The following is a 21,992-nucleotide window of genomic DNA, read 5'->3' on the forward strand; positions in this document are numbered from 1 at the left end:
GGGGAGGGGGGAATCGAGATGTCGAGGGATATAATTCAGTGCCAATACGGCGTGTTTGGGTTTTTTAAAAACCCGAGTACCGGATTTAAAACCCGGGTAAATCCGGTACCCGGACCGGGTTCACCCGGGTTTTAGAAACCGGGTACCGGCCCGGGTGTTTTCCGGGCCGGTGCCCGTAATCGGAACCCGGTTATCCGGATTCCGGACTGGGCCGGAAAAAAATCCGGCCCAGTTGGCCAGCCCTAGGCCTAGGATTATTAATGTGTTGGCTTCAGATGTTGTGGATACATATGCATGGGAGGAAAAAACGTTCGATTGTAATTGTGGAGATCGATATGTTCATGTCGATACTTTTTTGGGAAGCCTGATAAATAATTAGCTGAGCAATCTGAAATTGGGGGAACCATGCACATTAGTTTGACAAGGAGGAGGGTGAGAGAGACGAATTAGCTATTATCCTATAAGTTTGAGGAAGATGATCAAGAATTATGGATGATGATTAGTTTGTAGGTTGATCGATCATTGTTTAGATGGTAAAATATTGTTCAGATTGCAAATGTAAAGACCACATTGACACTCGCATGTTGAAATTCAAAGATGACATTTAACAGCACGCATTATTCTAAAGAAAAACTCTATTTATAAAGTGGTGTGGATAATAAATTTAGTAAAATATTTATATTTTATAATTTGATTTAAAAGACAAGTTTTAAAATTTTAATTCTACAAATTAAATCTTACATTCTAAATATTGTGGATGATATACTCGACACACTGATTTGAAAATAAAATAACTCTCTTCTATTATTATTATTGTTATTATTATTTTTTAATTCACAAACTCTCACTTACCATTTTCGCTATGATTTGCCAGAAGCCCTGTGATTTTCTATGAAGTGCAGATATCACAGGCCGATTCTCCCTCCGAATCACACCTATTTGGCCAACTCGTTAGCCGTTAAACATGGGATGGCTTCTCCTTTCTAATTTTGCCCAAGTATTTGAAAGGTTATATGACTATATGTTTTTCAGGGCCCCGGCCGATTACGTGTGACACGAGCAAGTCAAAAGGCATCTCCGTTCCTCCCGGACTCGCTTGTGACTCCCTGAGGACAGCTCAAGCTAATGTTTCATCAGTTCGATACGTGATTCTGACGTCCTTTTCTCTTTTTGTCCATGTCTGAAGGCTGAAAGAAAGAATCTTGACTCATTATTATCCCAGTGAATCACTACTAGCTAGCCCTGCAAGTGCAATATTTTTGTGGCGATGCATTTTCAATGTATCATCCTAGTTAATGAGATTCTGACCCAAAACATAGATTCTAATTATCAAGTTGTAGGAATAACAAAAAGGAACAACTTGATATTGAGTTTGCTTCAAACTTCCAATTCTTGCGCATGACCTAAGGCAACACATTGAGCAGATTACTGTCATAGTGATGCATTTTCAATGGAATCATCAACTTGAAATTATCATCTTGGATTAGAAAGTACGGCAAAATTTTAATTTTTAAGTCAGATGCAGTACAAATAATAAAACGTGTTAACGTTAATGGATACCGTAAGCCAAATTGTTTTTGTACCAAAGAGAGATTCATAACTAGAAAAAGAAATATGCTCCAAAACTAAAATATATTCAAGAATATTATGTGCATTATGCCAAATAGTAATGGGTTCGGAAGCTAGCGCAAGCTCGACCAGAAAAAAACAAGAGCCTGGCTGAGTACAGCACAGGTTCTGGGTCCCAGACTTTGACTTGCATGGTTTTTGAAGGTGTCAAGACAATATATTAATCAAAAGAGCCTCTTCACTTTCTGAATTTGTGCAATTTACTCCCCTGTTTATTTATATATTTATATTTCTTTTTCGAAGGCAATTTATCGGTATTATAGTAGCTGAATGCAGGATTTCTATTACAATTTTTGAAATCTAGAAATAAAAAGATTTCAAGCTTTAAACTTCGTGAAACTACAAATATAGTAGAAGAGAGAGAGAGAGAGAGAGAGAGAGAGAGAGAGAGATTTTAGCTTAATTTCTAAAGCCGAAGGTACGTGATTGTTTCTTTTTAATCCTCGGTTGTATTAAACATTTGTCCTATCATGTGCATGTGGTTGTCACCCCTGCTTTTTCTGATTGCATGTCGTCCAACTTTTACAAGTTTTTCAATACCAATACTATCATGAAATCCTCGTAGCCTTTGATCAAGCAATAGAATAACGTATGCCAATATTTCTATTTACCAGAACACATCGTAAAAAGTAAGAAGAAGAAGGGAAAAAAAAAAAAAAAACGGAGAAACAAGGCACGATGTAAAGCTTGAAAAACCATTGGAGGGATGAAAGTAAAGGTTTGTGACCCCAAAAAACACAAGGAAAACGAAAGGTTGGTTGGCAAAGCTACTATAATGATTCCTCTTCCCTAGTCTTAACGCTGCCAAAGATAGAAGAAAGACCACTTTGGTATCCTTGATATTTCGAGGATACGATTAGTGTGCTTTTCCCCCATTTTCTTTATTTTTTTATGGATAAGGACTGGAATGACTAGCAAAAGTATTTAATGGGCAGCTCAGATCTCATTTCTTTATTTCTTTTTCCATTCCAGAGCTCGACATGTTTGTTAAATTGTTGATAAAACTTCCACTGCTAAATTAAATCCAGATGGTCCAGCTCTCTCTCCTTAATAAACAATACATGTCAACATACTGGTGTTCTGTTCACCTAGATTCTATGCCCTTTTGTGTCCCCTTTAAATGTCCCATTTTTCAGTATTTATATAATTTATAGTTTCTCTCCCATACTGCTGCATTAAGATCTGATTAACATGCATCATATTTGAATATCTAATCAAAGCTCATCAAAACTTTATAATAAATACATCAGCAAAATACTCAATACTTCAGAGGATTCATATCCGTATGAGTAGAAATTAGAATGGAATTGAAATCCGGATTTTTTATATAACTTTCTAGAGAAGGATAGAATTGTAGGCTGATCTCATTGGTGGCGTTTCACTGCCACTCTACCAATACCAATGCAAATTGACGTTATAAAAAGGAATTTGATGGTACTTTGTACTTTGCGTTCTTTTGGATGCGGAAAGAGAAGAAGAACTCATTCCCCCTCCAGAAACGAAGCGGGTTTTAAGGAGCCGTTACAGACTCCCTTGGGAAAACACGCGGGCAAACATGTCTGCCAAACACTCCCTTTCCAATAACAACACTCATTTTTGCCCGTCAACTCTCACTCTGTCACTGTGTGCTTTCTGTATAAAGCGACGTATTTTCTCTTTGGTTCTTAATGCTCTTACAACCTCCCTCGCTGCTCTGTAACCCACCACCAAGAGTCGGTATTTAGACAAAAAGAAAAACGATAAAAAATTGTTTTAAGAAAGAGAAAAAAAACTCGAGCAGTTCCTCTTTCTTTCAACTTTGCAATTTCATTAATTTTTGGTTATAAATGAACTGCAATGAAATAATTGTTCCCATTTAGACACACATATCGAGGCTCCTTCCGTGCAGTCTAACTGTAGCTGTTGCAGATTCCTTCATCTCTCCCACTGCTTTTCACGTCTGGTTTTCCTTGTGTATTAATACATCTTTTATCATCTTACCCTTCTTTGCAAAATCCCGGTACCATTACCGCCAAATGGAAGCGGATACGCTCATGTTCTTCAATTAATCCCTTTCAGTCTGTTCGAGTTTCGGATGATGGCTTCGATTTTATTATCCTCTCCCCTACCACATCTCTTGCGTGCTCTGCTTCACTGTCTTTCATGAAAACAGCCAGTCCTCTGTTTCGGTCTCTGAGCAGAGCGTGAAAGGAGGTCCTACGATTTCCTCTCATTTGTATCATCTGGGTCTTTCCCTTTTCTCTGAGCCATGCTTTAAGGACTCTGTGATTTCGCATTAAGTCCTGTTGAAGTGAGTTTTTGGTGTTTTTGATATTTCACTTTGGAGGCTTACAAAGTAAGGTTTGTTACTTTGTTTAATGAGTTTGTTGTACAATCTCACCGGAAAGTTTGCTGCTTATGCGTTTAAGTGGATTTTTTTTTTTTTCAAGTGTTTGTTTACCCGGAAAATTTTATGGGTGTCTGAATTCTTAGTTTTGTACTAGGTCTGGTTCAAGTGGGATTTATGAGTGATTCACTGTGAAGGCTCTGGAAATGGGGTTTGTCAAAATTTCACCGAAAAGTTGAATCTTAGTCTCGCTCTGATTTTATTGATGTGTGTTTTTGCTCTTCTTTGGGAGGCTGTGTTTGGACTCTGAAAAATTGGATATATTTTTTTGACCTCGCCTCAAAATTGTGGTGAAAATGGGTTGTACGAACTTCAAAACTAAGAAAAATGAAGCTCTCCGTCTTTGTACAGAACGGAGGAGACTCATCAAGCAGGCCATTGATTCAAGGTACTCCCTTGCAGCTGCTCATCTATCTTACCTCCAGTCCCTCAGAAAAATCGGCATTGCTCTTCGGCAGTACGCTGAGGCAGAGGTCTTGATAGAACCATCATTACTGACCTCGGATAAGACCCCATCGCATTCGTCTTACCCATCTCCTTCTCCATCACATGTTGCAGAAGTCTCGGACTCATCATTGCACAATGAGAGCCCAATTTCGCCACCTGTGGCGGCTTTAAGTTATATGAGGTCAAGGGGTAGTGCTGCTCTGACTTTTGTGGTCAATCCGAATGGTGGTGATAGTTATGTGGATGAGGAATCAATGGCATTTCCAATGCCACCACCCCCTCCACCTCCTCTGGAGTCAGGTTCTTGGGATTTCTTTGACCCCCCCATTGATGATAGCGAGAGCTTCAGGTTTGTGGGCCACAGTGGGTTGGATGTGGAGTTAGATGATATGAGTGGATGGAGACAGTTCAAAAGCACAGTTGATTTAGGTGGGACTGATGAACTTCACGAAGGATCGTTTAGGCCCAAATCAGAGCAAAATGTTGGTGAAATTCCTGGTAATATAGCTACTCGATATAATACAAATTGTGCATCAGTTGAGCGTAATGCTCATTTAATTACTTCAAGAGGAGTTGAAGGTTCTCAACAAACGATTGATGGTAAAGTGAATCGGCTAGGATCGGGACCTAATAATGTTAATAGGTTGCCTGATTCTTCTGCTCTAGAAAAGTCCAGTTCAAAGAGGGAGAAAACAATGGCGGATAAAGAAGTATGTGCAGAAAGAGAGGACGCTTCAGAGTTCATTACTCACAGAGCTAAAGATTTTCTTTTGAGCATAAAGGATATAGAGCATCGTTTCTTCCGAGCTTCTGAATCCGGTAAGGAGGTATCCAGGATGCTAGAGGCAAACAAAATCGGGGTTGGATATTCTGAGATGAAAGGTAGTCATTTGGGTTTTTGTTTTATTTTTTTAATTAAGTGAAAGGTAGTCATTTTATTAGAGAATTGTGTTTATCACTCGATCTATTGAATTGTTTTCTACTTATTTATCATTTAATGCAAATTCCCTTTATACTTATGCTGGCTTAAACTCAAATATTTACTTTTTGTTGACTTTATTTGTAAGTTATTTGTTATTGAATTTTTTCTGCTAGCTTCTAATAATAACTCAATTCTTGTAGGGAAATCATCTGCCTTGGCTTTGGGGGCTTTCCAGCTTGTTTGCTGCCATTGCAAACCTGCATTTGTTACCCATGGTAATTTCTATCTTTTCACGTAGCACCAACAATCGGTTACATTGAATCTTGGAAAAATCTGGGTATAGTAGCCATATTTAAAAGATGTAGCAAGCTGTATCTAATAGAACAAAACAACGAGAGACTGCTTTAGTTAATATTATGTTTCAATAGATTTTTGCTTTGCTTAGGAATTCACAAGTTTCAATTAATAAGGCTATCATCTACATAATGTACAGCCACCTGAGAGAACGCCTTTCAACTCTTAGGCTTAATGAAGTACAACTTTTGTCACGGGACACTTGCAACATTTCCTGCACACCCTTGCCTTAATATTGGTTTTCTGTGTTTCTGTAGAACCTTCACAAAATGTAACTAAGGTTATTACATGGAAGCGGACAACATCTTCAAGGTCATCCTCGTCTAGGAATCCTCTTGGAACAGCATCGAAAGAAGATACCGATGACAGCATAAGTGATTTTGGTGAAGAGTTCTGCATGATTGCAGGAAGACATTCATCTACCCTAGACCGACTGTATGCATGGGAGACAAAAATTTATGATGAAGTAAAGGTATGTAGTTGGAGCTAAAACATCTTCTTGATCTCTTAAGCATTGTATGGATAATGAGTTGATCTCAACTCATCTCATTTAATCATTACAACTTTCCCAAACTTTCAAACAAAATATAATAAATAATTCAACTTTTTCAAATCTCAAAACAAAAATAATAATTAATTCAACCTTTTCAACTCTTATCTCATCTCAACTCATTATATGGGATCTGGTGTTCTATATCATGGAGCATTCACAATACTAAACTGATCACAACTTCATGAATCAGGACATAAATATGCTCTTAATATGAATCGTGTCTGGTAACTCTATCAAAGATAGCATCTTACTAGTCCTTTTAAAAGCTGGTTTTATGTTGATTTCAGATTTTAACTGCAATATGGTATCTTGTTTTGGTGTATATCTAGTATTTGCTTTATGAAACGTGTACAAATTCTAGTGTATTATGGCATCCTAATTCTTGTAAGTTATGTTTTATGTGCTGTAAATACAAGTCTGATAACCTGTTATATTTAAAAGATGCTTCATGGAATAATATTTCAAATATATGATTGTTCTTTCATGATTCATGGTGCCGCCTTTTTCGCATGGACAAAAGAAGTAAAGGTACTTGTTTTTGGTTCTTTTTTTTTTTCTTTGATTTAATTGGGATGTTTGTATTTTGAGTTTTTAAGGTTAATTTATGTCTTTTCAAGTGCAAAGGGGAGAGCATGGTGGTTTATTGGTAGCTTGAGAGGATGATTGCCAAAATTGATAAATTGGAGGGGAGGATGATTGAACATTGGGTGGTCGATTGAGTGGGTTATATGTATAAAACCCTTTTAAAAATTCTGCCTATTGATTGGCCTCTTGTTCTAGGGAATGGAATGGGCAATGGGGGGATTTTTTTGACCTGACCATTACAAAGTTTACACTTCCAGAATCAAATTAACAGCACTTTCTTCCCCATCTTTTAATGTTTATATATTTGAGAGTGTATCTACTTGAAGAGTACTCATCAGCTGGAGTTTAGAGATACCAAGAAACCATCGCTATCTAACTCTGCAGCTGGATGGCTATCTGACTTCTTGATTTGGGGTCTTTCTGAAAGCATTCTTTTCTAATGTGTCTGGACTCTGTTGTGAGCTGGCTGCAAGGTCAATGTATCAACAGATGCAGATGAGCGTATATGTTTTTTGTTTTTGTTTTCTTTTTTCTTTTTCTTTTTTTAACTTTTTATGCTGGGATTCTTGGCTTGGTACTTCTTTTTGTACCTTTTGTCCTTCTCCTTCCATAGTGGCTGCTGCATTTTGCCGAGAATGTGGTTTGGTGCTTCTGTTTGGGTTAGTTAGGCATGGATCCTTTTTGGAAGTGTTTTTTTGGGTGGCATTCTTCTAGCTGTATTGAAACATTGACTGGAAATGATATGCTCTTACCTGGTCTTTCTCTTAGCTGTCTAAATGGAGTGGGTTGTATTCATAAACCTGTGTTTTGGTTCTAGTTGTGATGTAGGTTTATGTACTCCCTGCATTTTCTGATACTGTAGACCTTGCTGTCAAATTTTTGCAAATCTTTGTGTCTTGTATTGATTCTCCTGTATATTTTGATCAATGCAAATCATACTGACCCCCTTTAAACTTGGCCGGCATATAAAGTTGCAACTCCTTGTTCACTGTAATTTTCACCTTTTGATTCTTGGTAGGCCAGTGAATCTATCAGGAAGGAGTACGAGCGTCGGTGTAACCAGCTTAGGCAGCAATTTGCAAAGGATTGTAGCACTTCAGTGATTGACAAAACCCGGACAGTTGTAAAGGATCTTCACTCACAAATGAGAGTGGCAATTCATTCTGTTGATTTAATATCTAAGCAAATTGAGAAAATCAGTGCTGAAGAGTTACAACCCCAACTGGTAGAGTTGATCCGGGGGTAAATACTCTTTTTTCCCCTACCTTTCATTTATTTCCTAGAAATTGTATATTGAACCTTGTGCCATTGTTTTGATGTTCTTAAACTGTCAGGATCTGAATCTGGATTAATTATATATTACCTTTGAGCCTATGTAGATTGACTAGAATGTGGAAAGCCATGCTTGAATGCCATCATGCACAGTACATTACCATCTCATTGGCATACCATTCAAGGACTTCAGCAAGAACTCCCCAAGGAACTACCCAAGGGCAGATGATATCTCAACTCCAATATGAGACTGAATGCTTTGGCTTAAGTTTTGCTAATTGGATCAACAGTCTCACATCTTATGTGGAAGCTATATATGGTTGGCTGCAAAACTGCATCCTACAACCACGAGAACCTTCCAAGAGCAGAAGGCCATTATCCCCTCGTCGAGTTCTGTTCCCACCCATATTTGTTCTATGCCGGGATTGGTCGGCTGGGCTTAAAGATTTGCCATCTGATGAACTTAGTAATGCCATCAAATCATTTTCATTGGATGTGTGCCAGTTGATCACCGCACATGCTGAACAACTGCAGAAGAAACAGAAGCCAGCTGATCCAGAAAATGGAGAAGCAGAAAGTAAAGAGAATGAGGACGATGATGCTTCTTCCAACTTGTTCTGCATACAAACAAGTTTGACAAAGATACTTGATCGGCTGAAAAAATTTTCGGAGGCTTCATTGAAAATGTATGAAGGTATCAGACAGCAAAATGAAGAAGCCCGAATTAATTACTTGAAATGTGGACCGACCAGAACATAAAGTTTATGTGATTATCAGAGTTACTTGTAAATTTCATGAAGTTGCAAAATGCAATTGGGAACAGATACTTTGGGGGCAGTGGTGTGAGAATGCTAGTTTGGCTAGATTTTGAGAAGCTCGAACCCAAATTTACAGGGTTCAGATCTGTTGCTTCCACGGAGTTTATTCCACCGGGTTGTAGAATAAAATTTGCTTCTTGGAAGTTACATGCGTATTGCTTCAATATTTTGACTGGCTGGTGTGTGTGCGAATAATAAATATGTTTATGAGATTTTATAGAATCCAATCATTACGTTAGCCATATTTGAGTTGGAGAGTCACTTTAATCTCTATTGGACAGGCCCAATGGTACATAGTAAGAGGATGGGCCTGGCGGGTTAGAAACCTGCAAGTACATTGTATATTCGTTATCATGGGATCACCCCGCCCTCAACAGGATTATTATGGTAACTAATACTGATAGAAGATAATTACCCCTAAGGAAATGGCGAAATATTGGAGATATTTATCTTCGATATGTCAACTATTGTCTTTTACAATCATATTTCGAGAATCTGGCGATTAAAATCCTAAGATTTAAGCAAACTTGATAATTTAAAAATCTCAACTCAAACTCAAAATTTTCGTCTTATCATTATAATTTTTTCAAATTTTCACATAAAATATAATAAACAATTCAACTTTTTCAAATTTCAATATAACTTCTTCAAATCTCAAAACAATAATAACACTAAAAATTAATATTTTAAACTTTTATCTCAACTCAAAATTCTCATCTCTACCCCCAAACCTCCCCCCGGAGAAAGAATAAATTGTCCTTATCAGCAGCACTCCATCCCTATGTAAAAGGACCATTGCTATCAGCCCAAGTTAACATATCCAAATCCCTTATTGCCAAGCAATACACCTATATGTCTAATTTAAGCATAAGATGTGTCCAGGCACATTAGTCCACCCTTTTTCCTAGTTGCAGGTTAGCATTTGAGATCAGTTGGTTATGAAACATGTCTGAAATAGTGGCATCATCTATGAGATTTGCAATGTCCTTAGAACTACGCGACCCTTGCCCACTAATGTGAAGTCCTCAAACTCATTGTGGATGAACAATAGGGTGTGCAAGTCCTCATACTGCAACCCTCGCCCACCAATATCGAGTCCTCATACTCGTTATGGATGAACAATAGGATGCACGAGTCCTCAGATTGCATGACCCTCAATCACTAATGTCAAGTCTTCAGACTCGTGTATAAATAATAGGGTGTGCAGGCTCTTAAATTGCACGACCCTCAACCACTAATGTCAAGTCCTCAAACTCGTTGTGGATGGATAATAGGGTGTGCAAGCCCTCAGACTGCAGGACCCTTGACCATGAATTAACTCCTTAGACTTGCTGTGGATGGATAATAGGTCTCACCCACTAATGTCGAGTCCTTAGATTCACTGTGGAACAAACAATAATGTGCGCAAGTCCTCAGACTGCGCGATCCTCAACCACTAATGTCTAGTCCTTAGACTAGTCGTGGATGGATAATAGGATGTGCAAGTCCTTAGACTATCCGACCCTTGTCGTAACAGCATCTAGAAACATGTTAAAAATGTCAAGTGGCTGAAACACAGATTATACAAAACAAAAAGACAAGAGGAAATTGTTGCAATTAATTAACATGAGAAAAAGTGTCCATTCACTCAAAGCATCAGTCCTATTCAAAGGTGGCTAGCACAACTAAGGGAAAAAAAACTACAAACAAAAATTATCACAATCAAAAGGAAAAGCACCTAGGTCAAGTGGGAGGAGCTGAATGTGCTGGAAGGGTAAGGGTCGGGAACGCATTAGGCATTGTGTCCCGCCCAAGAGAGTCGACATATAGGCAAGAGACTTAATTAGGCTTGAAAGGCTCGAGGTTCAGCGTCCTCAAGTCGGTCTAAGGGTTCTTTAGTAAGAAGACCCTCAACCTTTCCAAGTTGATGCTATAACCAGAGCCAAATGCCCTGTTGCGCACCAACTTGGCTGCTAAGAGTTGACGGGAAAGGCAACCTACCTCCTCACCAAAAGTGGCCAGCTTGAACTCTTTGATATGATTATCATGAGTTTTTGCCCTCATATTGATTCGAAGCATGGAGTCCATTAGTTTTCTCTACCTCTTGTCCATCTTGTCGCGATCTCTCTTCATCGCCGCATGCCAGTTGGACAACTCCCCCAACTCTCCCCTCTTTTGATCTAGGTCGAGCGTCAGGCATTGACGCACCTCAACAGCATTCGCAGCAACCTTGGCTATAGCTTACTACAAGGCTTCCACACCTCCTCCAACTCCCTCTCGAGGCAGGACAGTTGTTCCCACTTCGAATCCCACTCGTCCTGGAGCACCCTTAGCTCGAAATGAGTATGAGTAGCTTACCTCCTTGCCAGATCAAGCTCTTTGCCAAAGACGGCTACATCTTCATGTAGACCAGCCATGTCAATTTCTAGCGATCAGATGTATCGCTCGGTTTGGTCTAGGACTACACCCAATTCAGCCTTCTTAATCTCCAAGCGCACGACCTCCTTCCTAGCCAAGAAGGCGAGCATGAGCCTAGCCTTGACTTCATCTTCCAGGTTAAACTATTCATCAACGATCTAGGTCGCCAATTGGTCCACGCCTTGCCAAAGCAACATACACGTAGGGATCCAAGCACAAAAAGAAAAACAAGGGCCAAGCTTGACAAATGATTTAACCGAGGAAAGGAAGTCTTTTACCTAGGATGCCAAGGCACGAATGTAGTCGTCTCTCTTAGTGGACCCTGCCATGTTTGGGGCCCAATATGGACTAGCGTCCTTCTCGCCTTAAGAAGAGGCCTCGGGCTACAAAATGACCCTAGGATGTAAGGGCTGGGATTGCCCTCGAGGGCCCCTACCCTTGCCTTGACAGTAGGATAAGATTAACCTACTGTAGTGGAGTCGATAAGAGGCGACTGCACCATACGCTGCCCCTTAGCACGATGGGAATCCACCACATTGCCACCCACCCAAACAGGGAAGGACGAGACCCCCTCATTAATAGGGGGTGAAGAAGGTCCCTTCTCATCCCCCAAAAAGGTAGTAAAGGGCGAGGGGGGAATCTAAACCCTTTCCCTGCTCAATTCCTAGTTGTGGAGAACCATTGGGTTTTGCCACTAAAAATGGTTGAGGGAAGGGAGCCCAGAGTAGGCCCCCCTTCCCCTGCCTCTTGTTGAGTGCCAAGTTCCACTTAAGGGTTACCAATAGGGACTTTGGTATCGACTCCTGTAGTAGAATTTCTGTCACGGTGGATAGCAGTATAATCCAAGAAGCGATAAGTAAAAGCGAAGTCAATGTCCGCATCCTCTTCATCGAACAACTCCAAGTTGACTGGCGAGGTTGATGATAGAGTGAAGTTAGGGGAATGAGTGGAGTTGAGTCCTCATGAAGCGAACTCGGAGTCGAGGGCAGTGGCTAGATTGGAGAGGACCTGCCTTATCAAATCGCCCAGACCATCAGAGTCTAAGGAACCGTCTTGGATAAGAGACTTGTGAGGCAGAGACTTAGTTGCCCCTTCGGCCTCACGACGAGACTGTTTCCCTTTCTCCAGTAGGGTTGCAGTGGGCCTCTTCTTGTCTTGGGTAGCGTCAGGCTACATCAGGAAGCGGCAACTACTGATGCAAGATCAGTCAGACATCACCAAGAACCTATCAATGTGGGCCCTTATCAGTAGAACCTTCATCCAAAAAGACTCCTGGTTGTGCTCGACCTAGGAGTAGACTCTCTCTGCATGGGCCTGCTTCCGTTAAGAGAGGGTAACAATTATGGTTTTGTTGTCGAGGACTTTTCCCCCAAATGATGCAAACTGATCATTTAGCCTTTTTGGCCTCCCTACTGGGCATTCGAGTGACAGCCCTCAGATTGAGCAAGGCAATATCGAGGGCTGGAGCGATACTGCAAATGTTGCCTTGCAACGCCCTGACCGTGTGGGTAGCTAAGAACTCACGGGCAATCAAGTTGGGATACACCTCTTCGGTGGGTTCCAGACATGCTCCACACAACACAACAACACATGAGGATTCTCCAGGCATTAGAGTGAAGTTGGTTAGGTGCCAGCTTTAAATAATCGAGAATGACTTGCATCGAATGACAAAAAAGAAGCCACAACCCCATGAGAAACGAAACAAGACTATGGCACCCACCTTCTCAACGAAACCCTCGATGTTGATGGCCCCCTGAGGAGGAACCTCAAGAATCAAGGAGTCTGGGATTCCATACAAATCCCTCAGCTTTCAAAGGTCAGCCTTAGTCAAGATTAATGACCAGTTGTAGCCTTCATAATAGGGCACGTCACGAGCAGAGGAGGACTTTGGAGAAGGAGATCCACAAGAAGAAGGGAGAGAAGTACTTTGTTGAGCCATGGAGACAAATAGAGAATTTTGGAGAAAAGAAAATGGATTCCGACGAAAAGCACATGCAATAAAGAAGATGAATACGCGAGAGTGAAAGAGGTAACGGGGAAGAAGATGTGGTTACTTATAACTAGGGGGCTACGGTTGAAATGCTTAAGGAAGAATACGAGCAGTCTGATAGCACAATTGTTGCATGCAAATCCCGTGATATGTTGATGTGACTAAGTGTAGACGCAGGCCCATTGCAACTCCCTCTGGCACGAAAGCATGAATGATCAATCAGAATTAATGACGTAATAGTCAAGAACTATTCATAATCTTTAAATTCCCGCCACGCCGATGTGGTAGGAATTTATGGGGTAACTGGAGAGTCATTTAATCTCTATTGGACGGGCCCAATGGTACAGAGTAAGAGGCCCGTGTAATGGGTTCAACGGGTTAAAAACCTGCAGGTACACCGTACACTCGTTACCATGGGATCATACTGCCCCCAACAGGATTCTTATAGTAACTAATACTAATGGAAGATATTTACCATAAAGAAACGATAATATATTCGAGATATTTATCCTCAATATGTCAACCATTTCCTTCTACAATCATATCCGAAGAATCTAACAATCGAGACCCCGAGATTTGGGGAAAGAATAAACTGTCATTATCAGTAGCACTCCACCCCTATGTAAAGGACCAATGCCAACAGCCTGAGGTAACATATCTAGACTCCTTATTGCCAAGCAATACACTTGGATATCTAAGTTAGGCATCGGTGGTGTACCAAGTACACCAAGTCACCCTATTTCCTTAGATTAGTGGTTGAGATCACTTGAAAGTGAAATATATCATAAACATTAGTAAAATCTCATCAAAAGTATTTAGTCTAGCCAAGTGATGAAATTAACGTTAGAAATGTTTGTTTCACGAAAAGATTTTGTAAAAGTAAAATTAGAAACTAGTGATATATAATTTATGAACTTTACTTTTCTGGATTTCTTTATAAATCTAATGCATACCTTTTAGGGTCCCACGTTCTTCAGTTTTATTTGCAAGCCCATGGTGGGATTCTGGTCCAAAAGAAAATAGATATCACATAAAAGTGTCCTAGAAAAAAAAAAAAAAGGTCTAAAAGAAGATCCTTAAAAAAAGAGTAATGCTATATGCTTGAAGTGTGTAAGTTTCAACTGGATTGTGAATCACTTAATATCATTTCTCAAAGATAAAAAACTATAGCTAGATCATGGTGAGACCTTGAAGTAGCTTGGCGTTCCAATATTTAATTGGGTTGCGCTATTGTGCCGCTTCCCTATTATTGCTGCAGATGACCGCCTGACGTGACATGCTGCGTAACATATTTAATTATTAAAAAAAACAACGATAAAAAAGGGTCTGGAATCTCGATCAAAACTTCAAACACATTCAAAAAATTCGAATTCACCCTCTCGTAGCCCCCCGTCGCCGTCCATCGCTATCCTTGTGGCCATCCCTTCGCTGAACACTGTCATGAGTCCTTCCGTCGCCGAACATAGGAACCATCCCGTAGCACACTACCCTCTTCCACGAGTGCCTTTCGTCGCGGCAGCAAAGCTTCTCCCTCCTCCAGTGCCTTCTATCGCAGAACATTGGCTCCCTCATTATTGTTTCTTTATTTCTAGTAACCTCCACCAACTTCTCCCATTTGATATGTTATTTCTTCTCTCCACAGGTAGATGTGAGGGTTTTTGGTGTTCTCTCTCTCTCTCTCTCTCTCTCAAAGCTTTTCCTTTTTAGGTCTTGAATTGCATCGATGGATGCCATTACTACTCACTGGTTAACATCTATAAGAGATTGGTAATGTTAGAAAAACATTCATTCTTTTCTCTGCTGAATCTAGTAAGCCGATCATCCTTAATATGCCTTTTTTTTTTTGTTTAAATCCATCTTTGATATCATTCAATTTAGCATGCGACTTTGACATCTACTTTTATTTGTTTCTCCATTGAAATTATTGACCAAATAGTTTTTAAAGAATTTTTATGATCGCCAACTGTGTATATCTTCACACTTTCGAAACCAAGATAAGCAGATAATGATGGCCAAAAAGAAGAACTAGAGGATATTCACAAGACCAAGATTTTTCCAAAAACCAGAACTCCTAAGTAGTTTCTTATACATTAGAAACACAATCGCAAAGATCCCTCTTGTTGAATAAGTTTTGCCCATTCTATCGAGTTGATGCTCACTGATGTAAAAAGCAAGCTCTTGTTATTTTTTTTTCCTTATTCTAATTTGACTTCTGTATTTTTTCTTTTGTAGGACCTTAACAATGTTATATTAATGAATGCCATCAAACATAAGTCATCGCTTTGCATATATTTTTAACACGGAAACACAAGAACACATAAAAATTCTTGTTCGGAAATTTCCTATATAGCCCAAGTCAAGACTCTGGTTTAATTGTATTGCAGCTTTTTTCTCCCCTAAAAATCAGATTAGGGGGAACCTTACAAGACAAAGTCATATATGACACAAATCCTCCACAATGCAGACCGTTTGTAAAAAACAACTCTGAGTTGCTAGGTTTCTTGTATGTGCTCATGTTTTACAGAACACATTCATTCTTACAAATATGGTCATATTAAAATATTGGGAAACATGCTTAAGGTTTTGCAATGGGAATACTAAATATATCTATGAATATATATAAGTGGTTCCATGTATAGAGAACTTGTGAATGAGAAAAAAGCTTCTCAGAAAGTCACCATTGAAGTGGGCTTGTACAATGACCATGTCAATGGCTCTGGCAGCCACAAAACACCCTCAAATTATGTTTCCAATGTTTCTGCTAGTTGTAGAATTTGGTACCATGACTGATTGTAATGATATTAAAAATTTAATCCAACTGCATATTTAGTTTAGTCTTATTATGCATATTTTTCTCAACTAGATTTTATTTCAAGATATAATTATCTTTTCTCAGTTGAATCTATTTTCCTTTGTAGCCTTGAAATATGAGACATCTAAGTCATACAACTAAAGAGAATAGTTAAAAGAAAATTTGTGAACAATGATTGGATTGATGATATATTAGAATCTTAGGTCTCAAACAGCAATGTCAATGATTTTCATTGTTTGACCTTTTATTCTCAACATGTTATTTCATATTCTCTATTTGTTGCATAGAAAATAGAGACAAGACTTTCATTTTTTGCAAGATAAGAGCTCAAAACCAAGACCCCCTTAAAACCTGACCAAGACCCACATACATTACTCAATGGAAGTCTTTCATATATATACTCTATATACTCTTTGCAATTTACACCCTACCAAAAGTATTTATCAACTTTTATTGAATTATTTTATTTTAACTTGTTTTATTCTGTTTAATCTTTATTGTTCTCTTTTTATATGAACATCAATGTCTAAGTCACATAGTGGAAATAGCTCAAGCTCAAGAAAGTCAATAGTTGAGTACCCAATTTGTTACTATGGAATTACAACTTGTCAAAGAACTGCGCATACAGAGGAAAATGAGGGGCGGTAGTTTTTTGGATGCCAAAACTATATGGTGAAATTTTCTCTACATATCCCTCATATCTCATTCTTATCGATAGTCTTGTTTGCCAAAATTTAAGTGTGAATTGATTTTTACAGTTTGGGAAGTCTTGTGGATACTTCTGTTGGCATGATCCTGAAATACCATCACATTGCCAAAAGACTATCAAACGATTACATCACTCAACTGATAAATTAAAAGTTGAAGTTGAAAATATCCAAGCATCAATGGATATCCAAACCCTAATTTGTCAACTAGAAATAGATGTCGAGAGGTGCACGAGGCAACTTGAGAAGGCTGCCTATGTTCTAACAATTTTATTGTCGTGGTTTTTCTTTTATGAGTTACTTATATCTAGTTGTCGTTGGTTCAAAGGAAAATGTTAATGTTGTAATAAAAGGCAGCAACTTTTATAGTCTATTTGTATGTGAAAGCTCTTTGTATTTTGTGGAAACTCTTTATATTTGTTGAGACTTCATTAATCTGGAATGAAAATTCATTGTTGATAGTTTTGAGATAGGATGAGTTTACCAGGCTAGTGGTAAAAAAAGAAAAACTGGGGCATCAGTTTTTAGCAAAATATTTGCTCTATATCTATACACAGACATACATTATTAACAAGGTTTCGAATATGATATGGTAGTTGGATATTCATCAACATATGTATTGCAAAATCTATTAAAATTCTGCTACATTTACTCAAAAATCTGCAAGTTCACTCAAAAATCTATTTCAAAGAAGGCCCAATTTAAGTGGAATTTGTAAGGCATATATAGTGAATTGGTTACACCTAATATTATAAGATGAAGTGTAATTTTCTATTTCTCCATCTTCTTAGCAACATAAACGAATATTTAAATTTTGGACTAAGGATTTCAATTTAGAAACACCAACCTCAGGCACTCACTACTTACAGTCAAACAAGGTATTAGTTTACTTTCACATAACAATTAGCAACAGATGTTTTATTACATGAACTTTTATTGGTTGTAGAGATATCCATGAAGATCTACAGTAAAGCAGCCTCACAGCCATAAATTCTTAGAAAACAAACAAAGTCTAATGAGCAGAATATCCACGAAGAAGCCCCAACTTTCAACTCCAAGCATGAAGGCGCTAGCCTTTAAGAAGTCAAGCCATCACCTCAAAGTCGTAGACCAGAATTAACAATATAAAACTCAAATTAGATTTAAGACAGTGTTACATAATACATCTGCAATATTCCCACAAGCTATTATAATTTTGATCAAATCAACTCAGCATTTTGAGCTACCTACTCAAGATCTCTCTATTTTAGCTAGCATAGTTCAAGTTTTCATTATAACTTCGTCTCAAAATAAAATAGCACGCATCAATATGATTTCTAAATACCAACATTTCCTCGTAACAGAACCTGACTTCAAACCAGGAACAAGTACTATTAAAATATGGCTACTAAATCACTTTCAGCAATGACTAACAACAAGAAAAGAAGTTCATTTGCAACAGAAAGCAATAATAAGCACAAATACCACTGTTCTATAACCAAAAGTGGAAGACAGTTTAAGCAGCGTAGGAAGAAGGAATGGGGCCGAGTATAGTGGTGGTCGGCACCATGAGGGTGGGGGCAGGTGGCAGATGGGTGGGTTTCAGTCTTTCAAATGGGTTTCGATTATTTACGCACCAAAAAAGAAGAAAATCATGCGGGAAGAAGGAATGGAGCCGAGTATGATGGTGGTCGGCACCCGTGAGGGTGGGGGCAGGTGGATGCAGGTAGCTGGGTTTCAGTTTTCAGATGGGTTTCGATAGTTTAAAAACCAGAAAAGAAGAAATTGAAGCGGGAAGAAGGAAATTATTTTTTATTTTTGTCTTCACATGCCACATTAGAGACTACACGCAACATGCCACATCAGGTGGTCACTTACGGCGGGCATAAGGAAGCGGCAGAGTAGGTTTTCCCTATTTAATTTGCAGCGGCTCGTTCATTCGCATTCAAACTTCAAACGCGGGCCAAGAGTCCGAAAATGGCTCCCGCCGCAAAACATTAGTGATAATGATAATCGCACCCTCATACACGAGTGAAATCAGATATATAGTATGTGAGCAAAACGCATATTCTGTATAGGTTTTGCTTCCCCTCAAGTACCATACAAACAATTCAAAAGCTTTCTCCAATCTCTCCTCGAGGTCAGTATCTTTCCGCCCTTTTTTTTCAACCTTCCGACCCCTTAGTTGTTTTGCATTTTTTGTAAGTTGTGGTACTAAATATTTCCATATTTCAGCCATGCTTTTGTCCCTAATATTTAGATTTTATGGGGCTTTCTCCACGGCTGATTAGGACATTAATTTTGTGCTTCTGGGTTTTGGGGAATTTTTCAAAGAATTAAATTATAATTCTGCTTTTCTGTTCTTGTTTTTGTTGTTTAGTAGATTCTGGGTTCATGAATTTTGGGCCAAAAGTATTGGAATTTCTTAATTTTTGTCAGTTGGAGAAGTGCGTTTTTGGTGGATAGAGCTTACGATCTGTTACCTGCGAGTGAGTTTCATGATGAGTGGAGATACTTTTGCAGATGGGTTTCGTAAAAACCGTCCGGTTCTAGCCGATGTGACTAATCGGAAAAGGGCGTTTCCGTTGGTTCTGGGTGATCCAGGACTTAAATCTGGGGATGAGTACGGTAAAAAGATGGATAGTGAAGATGGAGATTCACAGTTTACTAGGCAAGTATGTTTCGGAGTTGAGGATTTAGTCAAAGAGAAATGTGAAACGAAGTTTGCAAGAGATGTTAGTGAAAAGTATTCGCGTCCCACTCACAGGGAACTTGGTTCTTCGCAGGAGAATATTGCATCTGGTGTCTCAAACCTGCATAATGCCAGTAAGGAGACGTCAAGTCTGTTTGATGGCAATGTACCTATTGTTAAAGATGACAGTATACTGCAGAGTGTCATGGAGGTTGGTGATGCATCGAGGGATAGTAGTGCATCTAGCGTTTTAATGCCCACATTCTCCGGACCATGTAAGAACGATCATCGTGGTGTTGGGGGGAAGTGTCAAGATGAGGAAGGAGGACTCAGTTCTGGTGTTATACAATGCAAAACCGTATGCAAAGGATCATTCACACGTGTTTGCAACAATGATGAGAATGATCTGGGTGTCGGTAAATTGGCTTCAAGCAACCACAGATCTATTGAGTGGTCAAGATTGCCTAAATCACAGAGTTCTAAGTTCCATGAATTGGAGAGATGCACGGGACTTAAGGGTGATGATTGTGCTAATTTAAATGCTGGTGACAACATTCTCAAAGGTTGCTCTTGCTCATTTTGCTTGAAAGGTAACCTCTTAACAAGGGAAACCCATCCTTTTCTTGCAATTAAAAACTCCTACATTGTATTATGCATCTTTGAACCAAAATAATAATAAAATATTATTTTATTATTATTATTAATTTCTTTTCCTAAAATTAATTTTTTTATATATATTTTGCAATTAAAATACACTACATAAGGTCTACAAATATACACAAATTGTGCTGTCTTAAAATTGAACATCAACAAATATATGGATGGTGAGTGTGATGAGAGAGAAATAAGTGATAAAATAATGTATGGATGGGGAATAGTTTTTCTCCAAACATGCAGAACTACTGTAGCCTGTTGTGGAAAAAAATGCATTTGCATAAACCAGTGTATTGGATTTAATGGACTTAGGTAAAAGTTGGTTTGCATTGGTGTTTGCATACTCCAATGCGAGTGCTCTTAGTTAAGTTGTGTTTGCAACTTGCTTGATTGCTTAATTTTACAATTAATTTTGTATGCTAATCGTACTAAAAAGGGATGCCTATTTTGTGATTTGACAATCAGCTGCTTATATTTTGTCGGACCTCCATTACCAGGACATCAAGGGTCGAATAGCTGGTAAATTTTTCCACCAAGGCTGATGGACTGCTGTCTCTCAAACTTATGGTTGTTTGATTTTTTTCTTCTCTATCATCATTATGATAGTGTTTCCTTTATTGGTGTTGTTTAATTCTTTTCCCTAGTATTGAAGAAGAGTCAGAAAGAAACAAGCATCTTGGTTCAACAAAGTTGCAGGGGGAAGGAGACTGAAATTCATGGCCAAGGAAACTGCAACAAATTATCAAAATTAGAGTCTGATCTCACAGGTCACTGGAAGTCACTCTTTCTACATATGGAGGATATCCTTATTCATGAAAGGAACCAGCTTGTGAGTGCAACTTACTTTTTGGATGGCTTAGGTTCAAATTTCTACATGAAATCATTTATATTCCACTTACCATTCTGGAGACTTGAATGACTCTGGTTTAACACATCAGTTATCTTATTAATTTCCTGACTAAAGAATGCAAGTGAAAGATCTAGAGGTCTCAGGTTATCATAAGAAACCCTGAATCAAATTGCTTGCCACAAGGTTTTTTTGCCAGCATCAACAAATCCTTTTAATTGAGCTAAGTCTCAAAATCATCCTTTATCCATGGCGTGAAAGTTTGTGTCTTTTGTCCAAATTCAAATATGTTAAATATGCTCTGCTTTTCTTGACAGCAATCCAGCTTTGTTGCACTAAAAGATCTGAGAGAGAACTGCAAAACGGATCTAGAGATACTTAATGGAAGGGCTTCTGAGAAAGATTAGTGTTCTGGCAATTGTAAGAATGTCTAGTTACGGTTATTCAGTAATTTGTGCGTTTCAGCATGCAGAAGCATGTACCCATGTGTGATCCTAGGCGGTTTGCAGAATTCCTACTTCTTACCATTCTTTTAGAATCTGTAAAATATCCACTAAACATATGGGATAGTATTTTTTGTATTTAATATCATGCATGTAAGAACGTTTTCCTGCATGGGAGAATAACAATTTTCCTTTTCATCTACCTTGAACCATGTTTCTTGGTAATACTATCTACCCTTTTAACTGGTTCAATATCGTTGCTTGGTTGAGCTACTGCTGGAATTGAATGATGGATTCACCAGCTTACCATTTGGGAGATTGCCTACATTAGACTTACGCTATTTACAAGTCGATATGTTAACATACTACTTACTGTTGGATCAATTAAGTTGTTAACAAAATCAAAGCACAATTACCTTTTTATACTAGTTAAGAGTTGTTGGCCTTTACATCAGTAGTGTACTTATTCTGTCATTAAAATGGGGCTTGAAAATAGATTTTTTTT

The 21,992-nt window shown here is 38.6% G+C and overlaps 2 protein-coding genes across 6 annotated transcripts; both read left to right on the plus strand.

The window, feature by feature from the left end:
- The first annotated feature begins 3,374 nt into the window (after positions 1–3,374).
- On the plus strand, positions 3,375–9,106 carry LOC122303598 (protein ALTERED PHOSPHATE STARVATION RESPONSE 1-like). Its single transcript, XM_043115435.1, has 6 exons — positions 3,375–3,969; positions 4,113–5,344; positions 5,585–5,659; positions 5,996–6,210; positions 7,895–8,118; positions 8,256–9,106. Exons 2-6 carry the CDS (start codon positions 4,312–4,314, stop codon positions 8,905–8,907), a joined length of 2,199 nt encoding a protein of 732 aa, XP_042971369.1. The 5' UTR covers positions 3,375–3,969; positions 4,113–4,311; the 3' UTR covers positions 8,908–9,106.
- A 9,374-nt stretch (positions 9,107–18,480) lies between these two features.
- LOC122303599 lies at positions 18,481–21,689 on the plus strand. 5 transcript variants are annotated; one of them, XM_043115440.1, is made up of 5 exons: positions 18,481–18,991; positions 19,235–20,133; positions 20,663–20,716; positions 20,842–21,026; positions 21,162–21,433. In XM_043115440.1, exons 2-5 carry the CDS (start codon positions 19,350–19,352, stop codon positions 21,198–21,200), a joined length of 1,062 nt encoding a protein of 353 aa, XP_042971374.1. In that variant the 5' UTR covers positions 18,481–18,991; positions 19,235–19,349; the 3' UTR covers positions 21,201–21,433. The 5 variants fall into 5 exon arrangements, with proteins under 5 accessions (XP_042971374.1, XP_042971373.1, XP_042971372.1 ...); XM_043115439.1 differs by having other exon boundaries at positions 18,495–18,991; positions 19,232–20,133; positions 21,362–21,689; XM_043115438.1 differs by having other exon boundaries at positions 18,495–18,991; positions 19,291–20,133; positions 21,362–21,689.
- Positions 21,690–21,992: the final 303 nt, after the last annotated feature.

Source organism: Carya illinoinensis, chromosome 3 (genome assembly GCF_018687715.1).
Source record: "Carya illinoinensis cultivar Pawnee chromosome 3, C.illinoinensisPawnee_v1, whole genome shotgun sequence".
In the NCBI taxonomy this organism is placed as follows: Eukaryota; Viridiplantae; Streptophyta; class Magnoliopsida; order Fagales; family Juglandaceae; genus Carya; species Carya illinoinensis.